The following is a 21113-nucleotide window of genomic DNA, read 5'->3' on the forward strand; positions in this document are numbered from 1 at the left end:
ATTTAAAGTGTACGGTTCTGGCTGGATGTGGTGGCTCCTGCCTGTAATCTCAGCATTCTGGCAGGCCAAGGCGGGCAGATCACCTGAGGTCAGGAGTTCAAGACCAGCCTGGCCAACATGGCAAAACCCCGTCTCTACTGAAAAAAATACAAAACTTAGCAGGGCATGGTGGCACATGCCTGTAATCCCAGCTACTCAGGAGGCTGAGGCAGGCGAATCACTTGAACCCGAGAGGCAGAGGTTACAGTGAGATTGCACCACTGCACTCCAGCTTGGGTGACAAAGACTCTATCTTAAAAAAAAAAATAAAAGTGTATGGTTCTGGCCGGTGCAGTGGCTCCTGCCTGTAATCCCAGCACTTTGGGAGACCGAAGTGGGAGGATCTCGGGCTCAGGAGTTTGAGACCAGCCTGGGCAACATAGTGAGACGCCATCTCTACAAAAAACTTAAAAATTAGCCAGGCATAGGCCAGACTCAGTGGCTCATGCCTGTAGTCCCAGCACTCTGGGAGGCTGGGGCGGGTGGATCACAAGGTCAGGAGTTCAAGACCAGCTTGGCCAAGATGGTGAAACCCTGTCTCTACTAAAAATACAAAAATTAGCCGAGCGTGATGGCGGGCGCCTGTAATCCCAGCTACTCGGGAGGCTGAGTCAGAGAATTGCTTGAACCCGAGAGGCAGAGGTTGCAGTGAGCCGAGATTGCACCACTGCACTGCAGCCTGGGTGACACAGTGAGACTCCATCTCAAAAAGCAAACAACAACAAAAAATTAGCTGGGCGCGGTGGCACGTGCTCGTCGTCCCAGCTACTCAGGAGAATGAGGTGGAAGGTAGAGGCTGCAGTGAGCTATGATTGTGCCACCGCACTCCAGCTGGGCCACAGTGAGTCCCTGTCTCACAAAATAAAAGCAAATAGAAAGTGTACGGTTCTACGGTTTTAGTATATTCACAGATAACGTACAATCGCCTTCGCCCAGTTGGGCTCTAGAATAAAGTAACCATAGACCGGATGCCTCATCAACCACAGAAACCAATCCTTCACAGTTCTGGAGGCTGGAAGTCCAAGATGAAGGCGCCCACAGCTTCTGCGTGGTGAGGGCCACCTCCTGGTTCACAGAAGCGCCTCCTCGCTGTGCGGTCATGTGACGGAGGCCGGAAGGCAGGTCCGACAGCCTCTGGGGAAGGAAAGCCCAGAGTAGCTGAGGAACTGGGGGGCCCACACCGGCCTGCTGGGGGCTTCAAATGTTCTTTTAGGAGTGACAAGGGAATCGGCCTGTCCAGCTCTGCAGCCCTGGGGGCCACAGAGGACAGGGGCACAGCCGGAGCCTCTGCTCAGGGCTCCGGCCTCCATCTCTGGGAGCGAGCACCCGTGGATGCCTCACTCTACCCAGGGTCACTGTCGCGCAGCAGCAGCTTTCCAGAAGGCAGCCGGCCATTGACGAGTGACCAGGTGGAGACGGTGAAGGCCAGAAGCTCCGCCAGAGGCCGCGTGCCAGCCCCTCGCCTGTGAGGGGGGGCCTGGGTCTCCGGGCTCCCCAGGACGGTGATTCCCCCTGCAGGTGGGCCTGGAGGAAGGAGAGGGTCAGTGAGCCCTCCTGGGCGGGCGGTGCCTCTATGGCTGTGACCTTGAGCAAATCCCTCTCCTCTCAGGTCTCGGTTTCCTAGGACATGGAGTGGGGACGGACGTGGCTCCTCACCTCACAAGATTGCGGAGGCACGTGAAGCCGATGGTCCTGAGCATCTGGACAAGTGCCCAGCCCAGAGTAAGCGCTTAGCAAATCCGAGTGATTCGGCAGCACCACTGAGCCTCAGTTTCCTCATCTGCAAGACAGGGTTACGCTTTCCTTACAGGGAGGAGGGTTCCGTGGGGTCATCAGGTGAGGCCCTCAGCACAGAACCACCAATAGCTAACACCTGTTATTGACCTCGTTGTAATGGGACGATAAAATGGTTTTCTTGACTGGGCGCCGTGGCTCATGCCTGTAAGCCCACCACTTTGGGAGGCCGAGGCAGGAGGATTACTTGAGCCCAGGGGTGGAGACCAGCCTGGACAACATAGTAAGACCCCATCTCTACAAAAAATAGAAAAAATTAGCCCAGCGTGGTGGGGCATGCCTGTAATCCCAGCTCCTCTGGAGGCTGAGTCAGGAGGATTGCTTGAGCCCAGGAGTTCAAGGCTGCAGTGAGCTGTGATTGCACCACTGCACTCCAGCCTGGGTCACACAGCGAGACCCGATCCCTGCCCCACCCCTACCACCCAAAAGGCTTTTATTTGCTGCCCCAATTTTAGCTGAGACTTTGAGGGGACAAAACAATACAAGGGGTGAGGTCCCCCACCCCACAGGCCGTCTTGCTGGACGTGCTTTGAGGCTGCGCTGCACCATGGCCGGCACCTGCCCAGCACCCACTTGGTATAAATGAGGCAGATGGATGAGGTGGGTGGAAGAAAGGCCCCTGGCCGAGCTGCTCATGTGGATCACGTGTCCCTTGGAGGGTGGGCTGCCTCCTTCCTGGTTGCAGCCTGATCGAGATGGGCAGCCAGTGCCTAAGGCTTGATTGGTGTTAACCACCATCACGGTCATTGGACCCATCATCAAAAGCATAGGTGCGGCCGGGCGTGGTGGCTCATGCCTGTAATCCCAGCACTTTGAAAGGCTGCGGCGGGTGGATCACTTGAGGTCAGGAGTTCGAGACCAGCCTGGCCAACATGGTGAATCCCCATCTCTACTAAAAATACAAAAATTAGCCAGGGTGGTGGCAGGTTCCTGTAATCTCAGCTACTTAGGAGGCTGAAGCAGAAGAATTGCTGGAACCCGGGAGGCGGAGGTTGCAGTGAGCCGAGATTGTGCCATTGCACTCCAGCCCAGGCAACAACAGCGAGACTCTGTCTCAAAAAAAAGCATAGGTACGTGTGGCTCCTGGAGTCAGAACTGTGGCTGGCCGCCTGCCTCCTTGGCAGGCAGTCACCTTCCCGGAGCTGCAGAACTTTTTCATCCTACAAATCTGAAACTACACGCATTAAAGGACAGTTCCCCCTTCTCCTCTCTTTCCAGCCCCTGGCAGCCAGCACTCCACTTTAAGAGTTTGCCCTTTTGGCCGGGCGCGGTGGCTCATGCCTGTAATCCCAACACTTTGGGAGGCCGAGGCGGGCGGATCACGAGGTCAGGAGATTGAGACCATCCTGGTTAATATGGTGAAACCCTGTCTCTACTAAAAACACAAAAAAATTAGCCGGGCGTGGTGTAGGGTGCCTGTAGTCCCAGCTACTCAGGAGGCTGAGGCAGGAGAATGGCGTGAATCCAGGAGGCGGAGCTTGCGGTAAGCAGAGATTGCGCCACTGCACTCCAGCCCGGGGGACAGAGTGAGACGCCATCTCAAAAAAAAAAAAAAAAAGGAGTTTGCCCTTTTTTTTTTTTTTTTTTTTGAGAGGGAGTCTCGCTCTGTCGCCCAGGCTGGAGTACAGTGGAGTTCAATGGCACATCTCAGCTCACTGCAACCTCTGCCTCCCAGGTTCAAGCGATGCTCCTGACTCAGCTTCCTGAGTCGCTGGGATTACAGGTGCCTGCCACTACACCTGGCTAATTTTTGTATTTTTAGTGGAGACAGGGTTTCACCATGTTAGCCAGGCTGGTCTCGAACTCCTGACCTCAGGTGATCCACCCTCCTCGGCCTCACAAAGTGCTGGGATAACAGGCATGAGCCACCGCGCCTAGCCTTGAATTTCTCTTGTCTTAAGAGTAGGAGTAGGGGAGCTGATGTTGCTCAAACTCGTTTTTTAAAAAAACAGCTTTGTTTATAATTAACATATAATATGTAAAGTGAACAATATTTTAGTTTTTAAGAGACAGAATCTTGCTGTGTTGTCCTGGCTGGAGTGCAGTGGTATTGAGAGGTGACAGCATGCTGGCAGTCCTCACAGCCCTCGCTTGCTCTCAGCACCTCCTCTGCCTGGGCTCCCACTTTGGTGGCACTTGAGGAGCCCTTCAGCCCACCACTGCACTGTGGGAGCCCCTTTCTGGGCTGGCCAAGGCCGGAGCCGGCTCTCTCAGCTTGCAGGGAGGTGTGGAGGGAGAGGCGCGAGCGGGAACCAGGGCTGCGGCGGCGCTTGCGGGCCAGCTAGAGTTCCGGGTGGGCGTGGGCTTCACGGGCCCCGCACTCGGAGCATCCGGCCGGCCCTGCCGGCCCCGGGCAATGAGGGGCTTAGCACCCGGGCCAGCGGCTGCGGAGGGTGTACTGGGTCCCGCAGCAGTGCCGGCCCACCGGCGCTGTGCTCAACTTCTCACTGGGCCTTAGCTGCCTTCCCGCGGGGCAGGTCTTGGGACCTGCAGCCCGCCATGCCTGAGCCTTCCCCCGCCTCCGTGGGCTCCTGTGTGGCCTGAGCCTCCCCGACGAGTGCCACCCCCTGCTCCACGGCACCCAGTCCCATCGACCACCCAAGGGCTGAGGAGTGTGGGCACATGGCGTGGGACTGGCAGGCAGCTCCACCTGCAGCCCGGGTGCCAGATCCACTGGTTGAAGCCAGCTGGGCTCCTGAGTCTGGTGGGGGCGTGGAGAACCTTTATATCTAGCTCAGGAATTGTAAATACACCAATCAGCACCCTGTGTCTAGCTCAGGGTTTGTGAATGCACCAATCGACACTCTGTATCTAGCTACTCTGGTGGGGCCTTGCAGAACGTTTGTGTCGACACTCTATCTAGCTAATCTGGTGGGGACATGGAGAACCTTTGTATCTAGCTCAGGGATGGTAAATGCACCAATCAGCACCCTGTCAAAACAGACCACTCGGCTCTACCAATCAGCAGGATGTGGGTGGGGCCAGATAAGAGAATAAAAGCAGGCTGCCCGAGCCAGCAGTGGCAAGCCGCTCGGGTTCTTTTCCACTCTGTGGACGCTTTGTTGTTTCTCTCTTTGCAATAACTCTTGCTACCGTTCACTCTTTGGGTCCGCACTGCTTTTATGAACTGTAACACTCACCGTGAAGGTCTACAGCTTCACTCCTGAAGCCAGAGAGACCAGGAGCCCAGCGGGAGGAACGAACAACTCCAGACGCGCCACCTTAAGAGCTGTGACACTCGCCGCAAGGGTCCATGGCTTCATTCTTGAGGTCAGTGAGACCAAGAACCCACCAATTCCCGGCACAGTATGATCGTAGCTCACTGTAGCCTCAACTTTCCAAGCTTAAGCCATCCTCCTGCCTCAGCCTCTGGAGTGGCTGGGACTATAGGTACAATCTACCAAATCTGCTAATTTTTTTTTTTTTTTTTTTTAAGACGAAGTCTCACTCTGTTGTGCAGGCTGGGTGCAGTGGCGCGGTTCAGCTCACTGCAACCTCCGTCTCCCAGGTTTAAGCAATTCTCCTGCCTCAGCCTCCCGAGTAGCTTAGATTATAGGCACCTGCCACCACGCCTAGCTAACTTTTTGTATTTTTAGTAGAGACTGGGTTTCACCATGTTGGCCAGGCTGGCCTTGAACTCCTGACCTCATGATCCGCCCGCCTCGGCCTCCCAAAGCACTGGGATTACAGGCGTGAGCCACCATGCCCAGCCTAATTTTTGTATTTTTTGTAGAGATGGGGTTTTGCCATGTTGGCCAGGCCAGTCTCAAACACCTAAGTTCAGGCAGTCCTCCCACTTCGGCCTCCCAAAGTGCTGGGATTATAGGTAAGAGCCACTGCACCCAGCTATTAATACTTTCTTTTATGGATTGTGCTTTTGGTCTAAGAAATGTTTGTTTAATCTAAGATTACAAAGATTTTCTCCTGCGTTTTCAATAGTTGTAGATTGTACATTGATGTCTATGGTCCATTTTGAGTCAGTTTTATATGTGCAGGGCAGGAGTCAAAGTTCTCATTTTGGCAGATGGAGACCTAATCGTCCCAGCAGCTTTTGTTGCAAAGCCTGTCCTTTCTCGCTGTGTCACCTCCACCTTTATCAAAAATCAAGTGACATGTGGATCTATTTCTGGATGTTCTGTTCTGTACAATTAACGTATGTTTCTTTAAATCTTGACACCAGGACCACATGGTCTTGAGTAATGTAGCTTTCTAATATGTCTTTTAAAGTAATAGTTCTATATATTTTGGAAGTATGTGTACTATTTTAATAATTTATATATATAAATTATATATTTTTATTATTTTATTTTTTGAGATGGAGTCTCTATCCGTCTCCCAGGCTGGAGTGCAATGGCACGAACTCGGCTCACTGCAACCTTCGCTTCCTGGATTCAAGTGATTCTCCTGTTTCAACCTCCTGAGTAGCTGGGACTACAGGAGTGCGCCATCACGCCCAGCTAATTTTTGTATTTTTAGCAGAGACAGGGTTTCACCATGTTGGCCAGGCTGGTCTTGAACTCCTGACCTCAAGTGATCCTCCCCCCTCATCCTCCCAAAGTGTTGGGATTACAGGCGTGAGCCACCACACCTGGCCAAATTTTATAATGTCTTAAAGAAGTGTAAGTCCTCAAACTTTATTCTTCTTTTCCAAAATTTTTTGAATCATTTATGGCTCCTTTGCATCTCCATATGAATTTTAGAGTCAGCTACCAAAAAAAAAAGCCTGTCAGGATTTTGATTTTGATTGGGACTACATTGAATCCATAGGTCAATTTGGAGAGAAGTGGCAACTTAGCAATATTGAATGCTCTGATTCATGACTGTGTGTCCCCCGTTTATTTAGGTGTTCTTTAATTTCAATCAGCGATGTTTTGTAGTTTTCGGTGTACAGTCTTGCACATTTTTTTTTTTTTTTTTTTTTTTTTTTTTTGAGACGGAGTCTTGCTCTGTCACCCAGGCTGAGGTGCAGTGGTGCGATCTCGGCTCACTGCAACCTCTGCTCCGGAGTTCATGCCATTCTCCTGCCTCAGCCTCCCCGAGTAGCTGGGACTACAGGCGCCCACCACCACGCCCAGCTAATTTTTGGTATTTTTAGTAGAGTCAGGGTTTCACCGTGTTAGCCAGGATGGTCTCGATCTCCTGACCTCGTGATCCGCCCGCCTAGGCCTCCCCAAGTTCTGGGATCACAGGCGTGAGCCACCACGCCCGGCTGCACATCTTTTGTTAGATTTATACTCAGGCAAATAATATTTTTGTTGCTATTGTAAATGATACTGGAATTTTGAATTCTAGTTTCTGATTACTTATTGGTAGCATTCGGAAGGACAATTGTTTTCTGTTTATTGAGCTTGTATTCTGAAGCCTTCTTAAGTCACTTACTAGTTTTCATAGCTGTCTCTGGCCAAGCTTAGTGGCTTACACCTGAAATTCCTGTACTTTGGGAGGGAGAGGCGGACAACTCGCAATCACTTGAGGTCAGGAGTTCCAGAATAGCCTGGCTAACATGGCGAAACCGCATCTCTAGTAAAAATACAAAAATTAGCTGGGCATGGTGATACGCGCCTGTAATCCCAGCTACTCTGGAGGCTGAGGCCTGAGAATTGCTTGAACCCAGGAAGTGGAGGTTACAGTCAGCCGAGATCACAGCATTGCACTCCAGCCTGGGTGACAGAGTGAGACTGTCCCGAAAATAACTTTTTCCCTAGATTTCACAGGATTTTCTAAATAGATGATTATGTTATCTGCATGTAAAGCCTGTTTTACATCTTCTTTCTAATCTACATGCCTTTCGTTTCTTTTCCTTGCCTAAGTGCATTGGCTGGAATCTCCTGTGCAATGTGAATAGAAGTGGTGAGAGTGGATATTCTTGCCTCGTTCCCTATCTTGGGGTGAAAGCACTCTATCTTCACCATTAAGTACTATGTTAACAGTAGGTTTATCTTAGATACCTTTTATAAGTTGGAGGAAGTTCCCTTCAATATCTAGTTTGCTGAGAGTTTTTGTCAAGAGTGGACATTGGGTGTTATCAAATGCTTTTCCTGTATTTATTGAGATAATCATGTTTTTTTTTTAAATTTTTTACTCTGTTAATTTGGTGAATTACATGGATTGATTTCCAAATGTTGGATCAACCTTGAATTTCTGGAATAAACCCCCACTTGGTCATCAAGTGTTATCTATTTTATAAATTATTGGATTTGATTGCTAAAAGCTTGTTAAGAATTTTTCTGTTTGGCATCTTGTAGGAAGAAAAAACTTCTTTAAATAAAATGAGAGTTTTTCCATCAATCTTGATGGGTATTTGTAGTTTTTTTATATGTCTTTGTTAGGTTTCAGTGTCACAGTAATGCTAGTGTCATAGAATGAATTGGGAATTATTCTCTTCTCTTGAATTTTCTGGTAGAGTTTGCATATAATTGTATTATTTCTTCCTTAAGGAAGAATTCTACGTTTGGTAGAATTCACCAGGGAAGCCATCTGGGCCAAGAGTTTTCCTTATGAGAACGTTTTTGATGATAAATTCAATTTCTTTAATAGGCATAGGGATACTCAGGTTATTTATTTCTTGCTGAGTGAACTTGGATAATTGTTTTTGAGTAATTTGTCTATTTCATTGAAGTTGATTTTGATAGAAACATACATAATATTCCCTGATTTTCTTTTTAATATCCAAAGAATGTATAGTGATGTCTTTCTCATTCCTTGACATTGGTGATCTATATCTTATCGCTTTTTTCCTGATCAGTCTGGCTAGAGTTTAATTAATTAATTTTTTCAAAGAAATACCTTTTGATTTTATTTTTTTCCTATTGTCTTGTTTACTTCATTGATTTCTGCTCTGATGTTTATTTCCTTTCTTGTTATTTTTCTTCCTCTAGTTCCTAAGATAGCTTTTTTCTTTATTTTATTATTCATTTTTGAGACAGTCTCACTCTTGTCACCCAGGCTGGAGTGCAGCGGCGCAATCTCGGCTCACTGCAACCTTCGCCTCCCGGGTTCAAGCGATTCTCATGCCTCAGCTTCCCTGGTAGCTGGGACTACAGGTAAGCACCACCATGCTCAGCTAATTTTTGTTTGTTTGTTCATTTGTTTTGTTTTGTTTTTGAGATGGAATTTCACTCTTGTCACCCAGGCTGGAGTGTAATGGCGCGATCTTGGATCACTGCAACCTCTGTCTCCCAGTTCAAGCGATTCTCCTGCCTCAGCCTCCTGAGTAGTTGGGATTACAGGTGCCTGCCACCACACCCAACTAATTTTTGTATTTTTAGTGGAGACGGAGTTTCATCATGTTAGCCAGGATGCCCTGGAACTCCTGACCTCAGGTGATCCACTTACCTCAGCCTTCCAACGTACTGGAATTACAGGTATGAGCCACTGCGCCTGGCACTTTTTTCTTATTTTAATATAGGCATTTAGTGCTATGAATTTCCCTGCAAGTACTACTTTAGCACCTCAAATTGTGATGTCATGTTTTCATTTTTCATTAAGTTAAAATATTTTCTAAGTTTCTTTTTTTTAAATAATGTGTTATCTAGCTGCCAACTATTTGGAGATTTTTCTGGCTATCTTTCTGTTACTGATTTCTAATTTAATTCCATTGTGGTCAGAGAACATATTTTGTATAAGTTGAATCCTTTTAAAGTTACTGGGATTTGTTTTATGACTTAGAATATGGTCTTCCTATTTGTATGCACTTCCTATTTGTATGCATATTCTACCGACGTTGGGTGGAGTGTTCTATAAATGTTAATTAGGTTCAAAGTGTGTTGATAGTGGTGTTCAAGTCTTCTGTATTCTGACTTATTTTCTGTCTATTTGTGTTGTCAATTATTGAGACAGGGTGGGGTTCAATGACTCCTGCCTGTAATCCCAGCACTTTAGGAGGCCGAGGTGGGAGGGCTGCTTGAGTCTAGGAGTTCGAGACCAGCCTGGGCAACATAACGAACACCCTTCTCTACAAAAAATGCAAAAATTAGCCAGTCATGGTGGTGTGCTCCTGTAGTCCCAGCTACTTGGGAGGCTGAGGTGGGAGGATTGCTTGAGCCCAGGAGGCGGAGGTTACGGTGACCTGAGAGTGCACTACTGCACTCCAGCCTGGGTGACAGAGCAAGACCCTGTCTCAAAAAATAAATAAATAAATAAAAAGATTGACACAGGGCTGTTGAAACCTCTGACTATAACTATAGATTTATCTATTTCTCCTTATAATTCTTTTTTTTTTTTTTTGAGACGGAGTCTCGCTGTGTCGCCCAGGCTAGAGTGCAGTGGCGCAATCTCGGCTCACTGCAAGCTCCACCTCCTGGGTTCACACCATTCTCCTGCCTCAGCCTCCCGAATAGCTGGGACTACAGGCGCCCGCCACCACGCCCGGCTAATTTTTTTTGTATTTTTAGTAGAGACGGGGTTTCACCGTGTTAGCCAGGATGGTCTCGATCTCCTGACCTCGTGATCCGCCCGCCTCAGCCTCCCAAAGTGCTGGGATTACAGGCATGAGCCACCGCGCCTGTCCTCTCCTTGTAATTCTAATGGCTGTGCTTCATGTATTTTAAAACTCTGTTATTAGGTACAGAAACACTTAGGACTCCTGTTCTCTTCCTGAATTGATACATTATGAAATGATTGTGTTTATCCCTGACAATATTCTTTGCTCTGAAATCTACTTTATCTGATATAAATATAGCTACTCCAGCTTTCAAAAATAGTTTGTATTAGCATATCTCTTTTCCTGTTTTCTTTTTAATCTATTTGTGTCTTATACTTGAAATTAGTTTCTTGTAGGCAGCGTATTGCTGAACCTTGCTTTTTTCGACCATTTATATTTTATGTGATTATTGATACAGTTGACTTTAAATCAATCATCTCACTGTTTTCTCTTTCTCCTATCTGTTTTCTTCCTTTTTTCCCCCTCGTTTTCTGCTTTCATTTGGATGAGTTTTTGTGATTTTATTATGTCCCTTTTGTTGGTTTATTAGCTATAACTTTTTGTTGTGTTATTTTAGTGGTTGCTTTAGGGTTTTTTATATCCCTTTTTTTTTTTTTTTTTTTTTTTTTGGGACAGAGTCTCACTCTGTCACCCAGTCTGGAGTGCAATGGGGCAATCTCAGCACACTGCAACCTCCTCAGCCTCCTGAGAGTAGCTAGATACAGGCACCTGCCACCATGCCTGGCTAGTTTTTGTATTTTTAGTAGAGACGAGGTTTCACCATGTTGGCCAGGCTGGTCTCAAACTCCTGATCTCAGATGATCCACCCACCATGGCCTCCCAAAGTGCTGGGATTACAGGTGTGAGCCATCGTGCCCAGCTGTTGTCATACTACATTTTTCCACACATATCATAAAACCCACAGTATATTGTTATTATTTTTGCTTTAAACAGTTTTTTATTATTATTGTTATTTTTTTGAGATGAGTCTCGCTCTGTCGCCCAGGCTAGAGTGCAGTGGTGCAATCTCAGCTCACTGCAAGCTCTGCCTCCTGAGTTCACGCCATTCTCCTGCCTCAGCCTCCCGAGTAGCCAAGACTACAGGCACCCGCCACTACGCCCGGCTAATTTTTTGTATTTTTAGTAGAGACAGGGTTTCACCGTGTTAGCCAGGATGGTCTCATGGTCTCGATCTCCTGACCTCGTGATCCGCCCGCCTCGGCCTCCCAAAGTGCTGGGATTACAGGTGTGAGCCATCGCACCCGGCCTAAACAGGTCTTTTAAAGAGATTTAGAAAAGCCCCTACACCCCAATCTTTACATTTAGTCATGTAGTTACCATTTCTGATCTTTTTGTATTTTTCTCCCTATCTTTTTTTCGGGAACTCCAATTACACATATATTAGGCCACTCAAAGTTGTCCCACCATTTACTGATGATCTGTTCCAAATTTGTTCAGTCTTCTCTCCATGTGTGGTTCATTTTGGGTAGTTTCTATGGCTATGTCTTCAAGTCAAGTTCACTCATCTTTTCCTCTGTTGTGGATAATAGCCTATTAATCCCTCAGGTGTTTCTCAGATACCATAATTTTCATCTCTACAAGTTCAGCTGGGATCTTTTGTATCTCTTCTCTGCCTCTGTTCAACATGTTTAATCTTTCCTCTAGCTTCTTGGAAACACAGAGTACAGTTGTGATCATGGTTTTAAAGTTTCTGACTGTGAATTTTTTAATGTGAGTCATTTCGGGGCCCATCTCAATTGTTTGAGTTTATCCATTATTTATTATATTTCTTTGCTTGTTTGCATGCCTGGCTAATTTTTTGTATTTTTAGTAGAAACGGGGTTTCACCATATTAGCCAGGTTGGTCTTGAACTCCTGACCTCAGGTGATCTGCCTACCTTGGCCTCCCAGAATGCTGGGATTACAGGTGTGAGCCACCGCGCCCAGCCACTTTCTCACATTCTAATAGCTGCAGATGTAGTATATGACTAAGTGGGAAGTTTATATTTATTATTTTTTGAGACAAGGTTTCCCTCTGGTGCCCAGGCTGGAATACAGTGATGCCATCACAGCTCACTGCAGCCTTGATCTCCTGGGCTCAAGTGATTCTCCTACCTCAGTCTCCTGAGTAGCTGAGACTGAAGGCACATGCCACCATGCCCAGCTAATTTTTTGAAATTTTTTTTTTTTTTTTTTTTTTTTTTTTTTTTTTTTTTTTTTTTTTGTAGAGACAGGGTTTTCCCTGTGTTGCCCAGGCTGGTCTTGAACTCCTGGACTCAAATGATCCTCCTGCCTCAGCCTCCCAAAGTGCGAGGATTATAGGAGTGAGCTATTGCACCCTGCCCAAGCAGGACTTTTTTGTTTTGTTTTTGTTTTTTTAGATGCGCAGCCTCATTCTGTGGCCCAGGCTGGAGTGCAGTGGCATGATCTTGGCTCACTGCAACCTCCACCTCCCGGGTTCAACCGATTCTCCTGCCTCAGCCTCCCTAGTAGCTGGGACTACAAGCACATGCTACAACACCTAGCTAATTTTTGTATTTTTAGCAGAGATGGGGTTTCACCATGTTGGCCAGGCTGGTCTTGAACTCCTGACCTCAAGTGATCCGCCCGCCTCAACCTCCCAAAGTGCTGGGATTACAGGCATAAACCACTGTGCCTGGCCAGTCTTTTTTTTTTTTTTTTTTTTCCGAGACGGCATCTTGCTCTGTTGCTCAAGCTGGAGTGCAGTGGTGCAATCTCGGCCCACTGCAACCTCCTCCTCCCGGGTTTAAGCGATTTTACAGCCTCAGCCTCCTAAGTAGCTGGGATTATAGGCGCCCACTACCACGCCCAGCTAATTTTTGTATTTTTAGTAGAGATGAGGTTTCACCATCTTGGCCAAGGCTGGTCTTGAACACCTGACCTCAGGTGATTCACCTGCCTCAGCTTCCAAAAGTTCTGGGATTACAGGCGTGAGCCACCGTGCCCGGCAGGCCTCACATGGTCTGCCTAAAGATGTGGCTGGGGGCCTGGAAGTGGTAGGGGCTGCAGGATAGGTTGGCGTTCATCCACTTGCAGGGGAAGGGCAGGCACTTTCACTTGTTTCTGTAGAAATTGCCAGAAACGTTGATGCCCTTGCCACCCAGGACCACCACCTCTTGGTCCAGCAGTACCTGTTTGGCTGTGATGGCCACAGGCAGCCCAGGAGATGGCCTCAGCCACTGCGCACCAGAGCCCGGCCCTCTGCTACCTTTGACAGCCGCCCGTTACCGGGTGCTTTTGTATTACTATGCGCTTCTTGGGCTTTGTTCTGGGCTCTCACTTGGAAATGATTTTTGTTTGGGTCTTGCTTTTAAGCGTTGTTAGGTGAGATCCAAGTGGCATTCTGGGCAGGACTCATATTCTCCCAGCACCGAGACAAAACGTTTCTGAGCACTGTATCCAATGTGAAGTGATTTATGAGGCTTTCCACTTTGGCCGGCAGGAAGAGGCACTATTCTTCGTCCTAGAGTTCTGAAGAGTTTGCCTCTAATCCTTTCCCGCTGTTTTCCTTCTCTAGATTTGGGATTTCCTCACATGTACCAAGCTGACCAGTACTCAGTTGAATACTCGAGAGGACCCTCCGCAAGGGTCCAGAGTTCTCTCTGTGTGAGGCCCTCTCCTCCCCAGTCCTCTGCTTTGTAAACTCCGGGAGACTGCCGGGCTCCTCTTGGGCTCTCCTTCCATGCATTGTGATCTGGACACTTTCTCCAGGCGGTAACTGGGGCAATCATATGGCTCATTCATTAGTTTCTTGAATCTTGGGGATTACTGTCCTTCCTTGTCTGATGTCTACTGTCTTGATTTTTTTTTTTTTTTTTTTTTTGGGAGAGTCTCACTCTGTCACCCAGGCTGGACCTTTACGGGTCCCCGAGCCCCATTCCTGAAGTGAATGCTGCCAGTCAGCTGTGGGATTAGGGAAGACTTTGTGGGGCACGGGGGTCTGTCTGCTGGGGCCTGGGTCTCTCCCTGAGAAGGCAGGGAAGCCACCGTGAGCACCCCAGTGACTGTGCCAGGCGCTGCCCTGAGCCCTGTGCAAGCCTTGCCCTGTGAGGCACATGGCACCTGCCCCATTTTCACGGGGGGCAGATGGGATGACTTGCTCCAGCTGGTGAGTCTCAGAGGAAGGCCTCCTCCCCAGCGCCTCCTACACCCAGTCTGCACTCTTCACCACTCACCTGGCTGCCCTGCCCTAGTGCGTTCCTGGGATGAGACCCAGAGGACCCCTGGGCAGGGTGGGGGAGCCCTGGCCTTGCTGCGTGCCTCTGGTGCCATTAGCTGGCCCTGTGCCCTTGAACTGTCTGAATACCCGCTACCCCTTGTCATCTCGGGCGGGGGTCTGGCTTTTGAACAAGTCTTGGCGTCTTTCTAGGAAGTCGTGCTGGGAGTCATTTATCAACAGTTCCTGACTCTTGCTCTGTCCTGGCACTGCCCTCACAGAGCTGCCCATTGCTGGACGAATTAGATAAATGAATGAAACCGCCGACTACACGAGCAATTTCAATTGCGATGGAGGCCTCAAAATAGCAGTGCAGCAGGGCAGGAGCACACAAAGGGAGCCAGTGCCTGTGAGCGAGTCAGCCCACCAGGAAGGCTCTGTGGGAGGGAGGTGGCGCTTAAATGGAGACCTGCAGGATGAGCAGGAAGGGACAGAGGATGGAGCGGTCCTGTGGCGAGAAGGAGAATGGGCCATTTGAGAAGCAGAGAAAGTGCAGAGGGGCCTGGAGAACCGCAGGGAGAGTTAGATGCGGAAGGGGGCAGGAGAGGGGAGGAGGGCCAGACAGGAGGGCCTGCGGGCACTGTGAGGGCTGCATGGCAGCCAAGTCCCCTTCTAGCCTTCCAGATGGAAAGGCACTAGGTGAGGTCGAGAAAGCCAACATCCGATGGGCCACAAAGCAAAGCTGCTTCTGTACCCTCATGGGCCAGATGCTAGCAAGGTGAGGTCGCCTCCAGCCAGGGCCGGGCTTGGCTCTTGTCTCATATGCTGGGGCTCCCGCCTTCCATCCACAGCCCACTCTCTCCCCCCACCCCTGCCTGTGGCCTCTGCAGCTGGCAATCTAGGCCCAAAACAATGCAGAGAATCTCCGGCCGGCTGGGGCTGCGGTATGGATGGGCTTCTATTTATAACAATGCAGCAACTGCCACCTCAGTGAGCCTGTGGCCTGACCTCTGGTGGGACTCTGGCAAGCCTCAAAGCCAGACCCCAGAGGAGACGGCAGAGGAAGGGCAGATGACACAGCTGAAGGGTGTGGAGCCAGCTGCTCCCACCCTGGCGTCGTCAGGACCCGCAAACCCCTGTCCATGTGCGGTTCATTGCAACAGAAGCTAGACAGGCCCCGCCTCTGCCCAGCCCCCGCTGGCTGCCGTTGTAGACAGATCGTGGTCACAGATACAAACAGCCGAGAGGCAGCAGAGGGGACAGGTAACTGTGTGGTGTCAGGGTTATTTGCTGTGACTGATGTCAAGGCCGGCTTGTTTTCACAGGGTGGTCTGCTGGTCGGTAAGGGGTTCAGCAGTGTTGCTGGCACCAGCAGGCAGGATTTCTTTGGAAATGAACAGGTATCTTGGAGAAGAATCAGAAGATCCAATGGTAGCCAGCCAGGGCCTGGCAGGAGCGGGAGGGAGACACTGCCTGGGCCCCAGTGCCTGCTCTGCCCCTCATTCTCTTGTGAGACTTTGGGCAAACCGCTTCCTGGCTCAGCCTCATTATCTCATCTGAAAGCTGTGGGTTATAGTACGTGGCTCACAGGGTGAAATGTGAAAATGTCAGTGAAGTGCTTAGCATAGTCAGTGCCTGGCATGCTGTAAACATCCAGTGAATTGTTACTATTACAAAGCAATTTTTTTTTTTTTTTTTGAGACGGAGTCTTGCTCTGTCGCCCAGGCTGGAGTGCAGTGGTGCTATCTCGGCTCACTGCAAGCTCCGCCTCCCGGGTTCACGCCATTCTCCTGCCTCAGCCTCTCCGAGTAGCTGGGACTACAGGCGCCCACCACCACGCCTGGCTAATTTTTTGTATTTTTAGTAGAGACTGGGTTTCACTGTGTTAGCCAGGATGGTCTCCATCTCCTGACCTCGTGATCTGCCTGCCTCGGCCTCCCAAAGTGCTGGGATTACAGGCATGAGCCACCGCGCCCGGCCTACAAAGCAATTTTTAAAAAGGAATGTGTGTTAGAAACACAACCAGCAGGAAGTGAGCTGTGCTTCCGTAGAGCAACATCAACGAGGCGGCGGTTCCCAGCCTGAGTGCCAGTGACCCCGACTCCAAGGAGAAAGGTTCCGAGCAAACGTATTTGGGGAAATGGCGGACTGTTTCCTCTTGTTGATTTACAAAACATATTTGCATATTAAAGGCTCAAAAAGGTCTTTTTTATACTAAAAAGATGTTAAATTTTGTTCCATCCACTCTTCCTAAACTTATTTGGCCATAGAGCCCCCACCTTTTTTTTTTTTTTTAATAGAATACTAACTTCCCATAGGAGACACTTTGAAAACGGCAGAAGTTTGGGGGTTGGTACACCCTCCATCCAATTGCTCCTCCTCCTTTCCCCAGGAGGAAAGTAGAGAGTGATGTTGAGACAGAGCAATGGGGGTGCACACGCAGGAATCCGACCGGCTGGCAGCCCAGGCTGGGAGATCCACTGTCCCTGCCTTCCAGCCAGGGTGCTCCACGGACTTCCTCAGAGGAAGTTCAGGCAAGAAGCCCCATCTCTGGCATGAAACTGGGCTAGTTTTGTTGGCTAAAAATCAAATGCTGAGACTGGACAGGTCTTCTAAGAGAAATTACAAATGGGGCCAGGTGCGCTGGCTCATGCCTGTAATCCCAGCACTTTGGGAGCCAAGGAGGGCAGATGGCTTGAGCCCAGGAGTTCAGGACCATCCTGGCTAACGTGGTAAAACCCCATCTCTACTAAAAATGCAAAAATTAGCCAGGCGTGGTGGTGCACGCCTGTAGTCCCAGCTACTCGGGAGGCTGAGGCAGGAGAATCGTTTGAACCTGGGAGGCGGAGGTTGCAGCGAGCCGAGATTGCACCACTGCACTCCAGCCTGGTGACAGAGCAAGACTCTGTCTTAAAAAAAAAAAAAAAAAAAAAAAAAAAAATAGAATAAACAACTAAGTGGCAGTCCAGAAGCCAAGTGGGGTGAGCTGCTGCCAGGCGGGATGAGGGCAAGGAAAGTCTTTCCTCTTTTAGGGGGACTCACAGAGGAGGGTTCAAAGTGTTTGAGTGGCAAGGAGGTGACTTGGCCCACTTGTACTTTCAGAGTTTTTCTTTTTTGAGCAGGTGCCAGAGAGCAGCTTAAATTTACACTTGTGTTTCTTATCAACAATTTCAGATAAAATCCCTTAGCCTGGATTAACTGCAAAATAACATGTTCATGGGAGCTGGGTTCTGTTTTTCAGATGCCCCCTGGATGGGTATTTATGGCTACTGTCCTTAGATTAAAGCAGAAGGCCCATGGGGTTCATGGACCATCTGTACAAGAATCACCCGCTTTAGGAAAAACAGATTCAAGGGCCTAGCCTAGCCCTGAGGAAAAATCTCCAATGAAAGCCTGAGCACCGCACTAGAGCTGCATCACTCCCCAGCAGCAGGGTCCTGAAGGCCAGGCAGATGTCCCCACCCCACAAACCAGATGAAGTCAAAGTGGGAACCAACTTGGGACCATTTAACCCGGATGTCAGGCCGGAGCCTGCGGGTGAGGGTAACAGCATCGCCAAGACTGTGAAGCAGGTTTGTGCCAGGTGCACCTCATTTAGTCCAAACCACCAGCCTGCCAGACAGGTATTCGAGTTCTACTTTACAACTGAGGGGACAAACTCTCAAGACACAGGCCAAGTGCCTCGTTCTGGTTACAGAGCTGGTGAGGGTGAGTGAGGGCAGCCTGCACAGTCCATTCCCTCTCTGTAATGCCACAGACCTGACCTAGAAGCCTCTCTGGAGGCTGCCACAGAGAACGCAAAGCTAAAAGCAGGCACCAGGACACTCACAGGTGGGCAGGGCCATGTGGAGGGGACCACTGGCTCAGCCATGTCACTGTGCCACAGGACTCACACTTTTGCCCAAACAAGAGGCCGGGATTGTGGGTGTCATTGTGTAACTGGGGTTCTACCTGTCCCTGAGGAGCTCAATTTGGCCTCTATCCCTGTGTTGCCATCTGAAGCACCAATTACCAGTGTGATATGTGTGTCCGGAAAAGCCAAGCAAAACACGGCCTGGCTTAGTCTGCACCCCCCCGTTTCCTGAGTTATGCGGAGCAGAAACAAATGAAACTGCCTGTGCCTGCCGCTGTAGCACATGCCCCAGAAGGGCTGCGTGGGCATCCCTGGGGCCCCTTCTTGTCATCCAGGCTCTTTGCCTGCCCTGATTTGGAGGTGGCTCAAGCCCCGCCATCTCCTCCCTGGGCAGGTGGGAGCGACTGTGCATTCCAGCCGGATATCCTGACAGCTCTGGTGTCAGGGGATGCAGGCTGAGCTGACCCCTTCCATCTACCATTGTAATCGACCCCAAAAAAGGAACTTGGAGGGGCTCACATGCCAGTAGTACATTCCTCCGGGGCTGCTGCCTGACAGGGAGTGGGGGTGTTATCTCCCTGAGTACAGCTGATAGTGCCTTATGGAGAGATGTCACATGCCACCTCAATGGAGGATCAACGCAGAGAATTTGAGGTCAAGGGTTTAGGCCGAATGATTTCTATTTATAAAAAGGAGTGTCCAGGGGGAAGCAGAGGGGTAGAAGACTGGCTTGGCCTGGGTGCCAGTTGGCAGGATGACAGTCAAGGGCAGAATGGAGCCTGCAGCGCTTCAGGTACATCTCTCCCTTTACAGCTAAGCCCTCCGCCACAAGCGTCTCCTGTCAGAGCTTGAGTTCCTTTGTCTCTAGACTAGCACGAGCCCACGTGGGAGAAACGTGCCCTGTGACTGGTTGTGAATGTCATGGGGACTGTCCTCCCACTTCACCTGTGAACACAGGGTGGAGAAGGTGACAGGCTCTTCAATTCTCAAGGACCAAAAAGAGCACACATTAAATTTTTGGAGACCCCAGCCCTTTGTGAGAGGCAGAGCTCCTAGATAACGGACCGTACAGACAGCCCCTCCCTTTCCTAACTGCACAGAGCGCAGGGTGACAGTCATCCAGAGACACCACGGATCTAATTCCAGCTCTTGGCTCTGCTGGCATCTGGTTGAGGGACGGATTTCTGAAACGCAACAGTGCTATACAATGAGATTCCTCTTCTCATGAGCTTAAGAAATCACCAAGCACAAAGCCAGGTGGGCGTCCAGCCTCTATCTGAATCCTCCGGAGCCAGAGTCCCCAGGATGGAGGCTGGGAATGTGTACTTGACAACTCTGCAGGTGACCCTGGGGCACAGGCGAGATGGGGACCTTCAGACCAGGTGGTGACACAGTGGAGACCTCACCATGGTCTACTGTCCCCACATAAGCCATCAGAACCAAAGAGGTCACACTGTCTGCAACATGATGAATGTCATGTCAAACTTTTATTAAAACATTAAAAAATAATACAACCTGCCAATATGTAAAACTCTAAAAAAAATCCCAACTTCCCCCCTGCTCATGACCCAAGCCAAAGCACCGTCAGATTCTGGGCCTGAAAGAGAAATTCTTACATCTGTTTTCAATGCGAGACGGTCCTTGTTTGATGGCAACTATCTAGGATGTTACACGCCTCAAAGATACTGCATTAAAGATAAAGAAGCACTCTAGTAAAACCGCAGTGATGAGCTCTGGGCCGTGCTAGCAAACACTGTTGTCAAATCCAGCATCGTTCTGCTAGTGTTGTCTGGCAAAAGCAATGTCTTCACACTTCCTGGGTCTACCCAAGGGCTATCTGCACTGTGGTTAGTAGACACTGGGTAGGTGTGGCTACCAATGTCACTGCCACATACACAATATAAAGGCTGTCTTCTCAAGTAACTGGCCCCCTCCTCTCTGGAGTAGGACAAGCAGCACCCAAGAGCCACATGGAGATGAGCGGACAAGGCCGGCTAAGGGGCAGCACTGTCCTGCCTCACGCTGGCTACTATTGTACTGTGCTGAAAAGCACTATGGCTGCTTCTGAAACTCAACTGCTGCTGACATGAGTGGCTTCCTCTGCCTCCACTCAATCGCAGAGTGCGTCCTTGGATGGTCCTGATACACAATGGCAAAAAGAACATGGAGAGGAGATAACCGAGTTTCGGCCTCAAAAAGATGACCCACCAGCATTCAACATCTTCCCTACGTGGAGGGCGCTAGGTCCAAGTGAGACCACGGCACATTCGATGCTGTTTATCAACACTGACGCTGGTGACTTCTGATGCCATCCTTGAAGACACAGTGTTCTGGCGGATGGAGGCTCTGCTGGCTTCTCAGAGCCACAGAAACGGGGCAATCTCCTTGGCTGTGATCTGAAAAAACCCACATACGTTCTATACGGAAACAGACAGTTTAATAGTGGCAGGGAAAACCCAACATGAAATATAAAACAAGTAATCATGCATCTCGTGAGTTCTGGTTTCTGTTCCTTCTTTCTGGGTGTATGTGTTTTGATGGCAACGTCGGTCTCAACAGCCTGCTCCAACATTTCTCGGTGAAGAAGCTGAGGGTGCGGTTGGTCCCAGGGACCGAAAGGCCTGCTGACACCACCTCAGCTTCGCCAGCCACCAAAACCCTGGACAGACCTGCAAGGAAGCACAGGAGAGTGGTGGAGTCAGCTGCTCTGTCACAAAGCAGTCACAGGCTCTGCTGCTCTGCCTGTGTGCAAAGGTCAGGACTCAGATTATTATGTTTTTGATACAGAATCTCACTCTATTGCCCAGGCTGGAGTGCAGTGGAGTGAT

At 49.5% G+C, this 21113-nt stretch overlaps 1 protein-coding gene and 1 long non-coding RNA gene across 11 annotated transcripts in view; one reads left to right on the forward strand and one right to left on the reverse strand.

The window, feature by feature from the left end:
- Positions 1 to 1113: 1113 nt before the first annotated feature.
- LOC129478770 (uncharacterized) overlaps positions 1114 to 21113 on the forward strand; it is a 36581-nt gene continuing 16581 nt past the window's right edge. The window contains exons 1-6 of the long non-coding RNA XR_010119944.1: positions 1114 to 1557; positions 1649 to 1875; positions 4981 to 5103; positions 8779 to 8876; positions 8966 to 9197; positions 17674 to 21039. This is a non-coding gene — a long non-coding RNA (uncharacterized lncRNA). The remainder of the gene's footprint in view (positions 1558 to 1648; positions 1876 to 4980; positions 5104 to 8778; positions 8877 to 8965; positions 9198 to 17673; positions 21040 to 21113) is intronic.
- NUP214 (nucleoporin 214) overlaps positions 19754 to 21113 on the reverse strand; it is a 109275-nt gene continuing 107915 nt past the window's right edge. For all 10 annotated transcript variants that reach the window (XM_063635755.1, XM_055270640.2, XM_063635753.1 and 7 more), the window contains one exon: positions 19754 to 20954. In XM_063635755.1, the coding sequence (XP_063491825.1) occupies positions 20921 to 20954 (34 nt within the window). In that variant the 3' untranslated portion in view covers positions 19754 to 20920. The remainder of the gene's footprint in view (positions 20955 to 21113) is intronic.

The sequence above is a fragment of the Symphalangus syndactylus genome, chromosome 3 (assembly GCF_028878055.3).
Source record: "Symphalangus syndactylus isolate Jambi chromosome 3, NHGRI_mSymSyn1-v2.1_pri, whole genome shotgun sequence".
NCBI classification, from domain to species: domain Eukaryota; kingdom Metazoa; phylum Chordata; class Mammalia; order Primates; family Hylobatidae; genus Symphalangus; species Symphalangus syndactylus.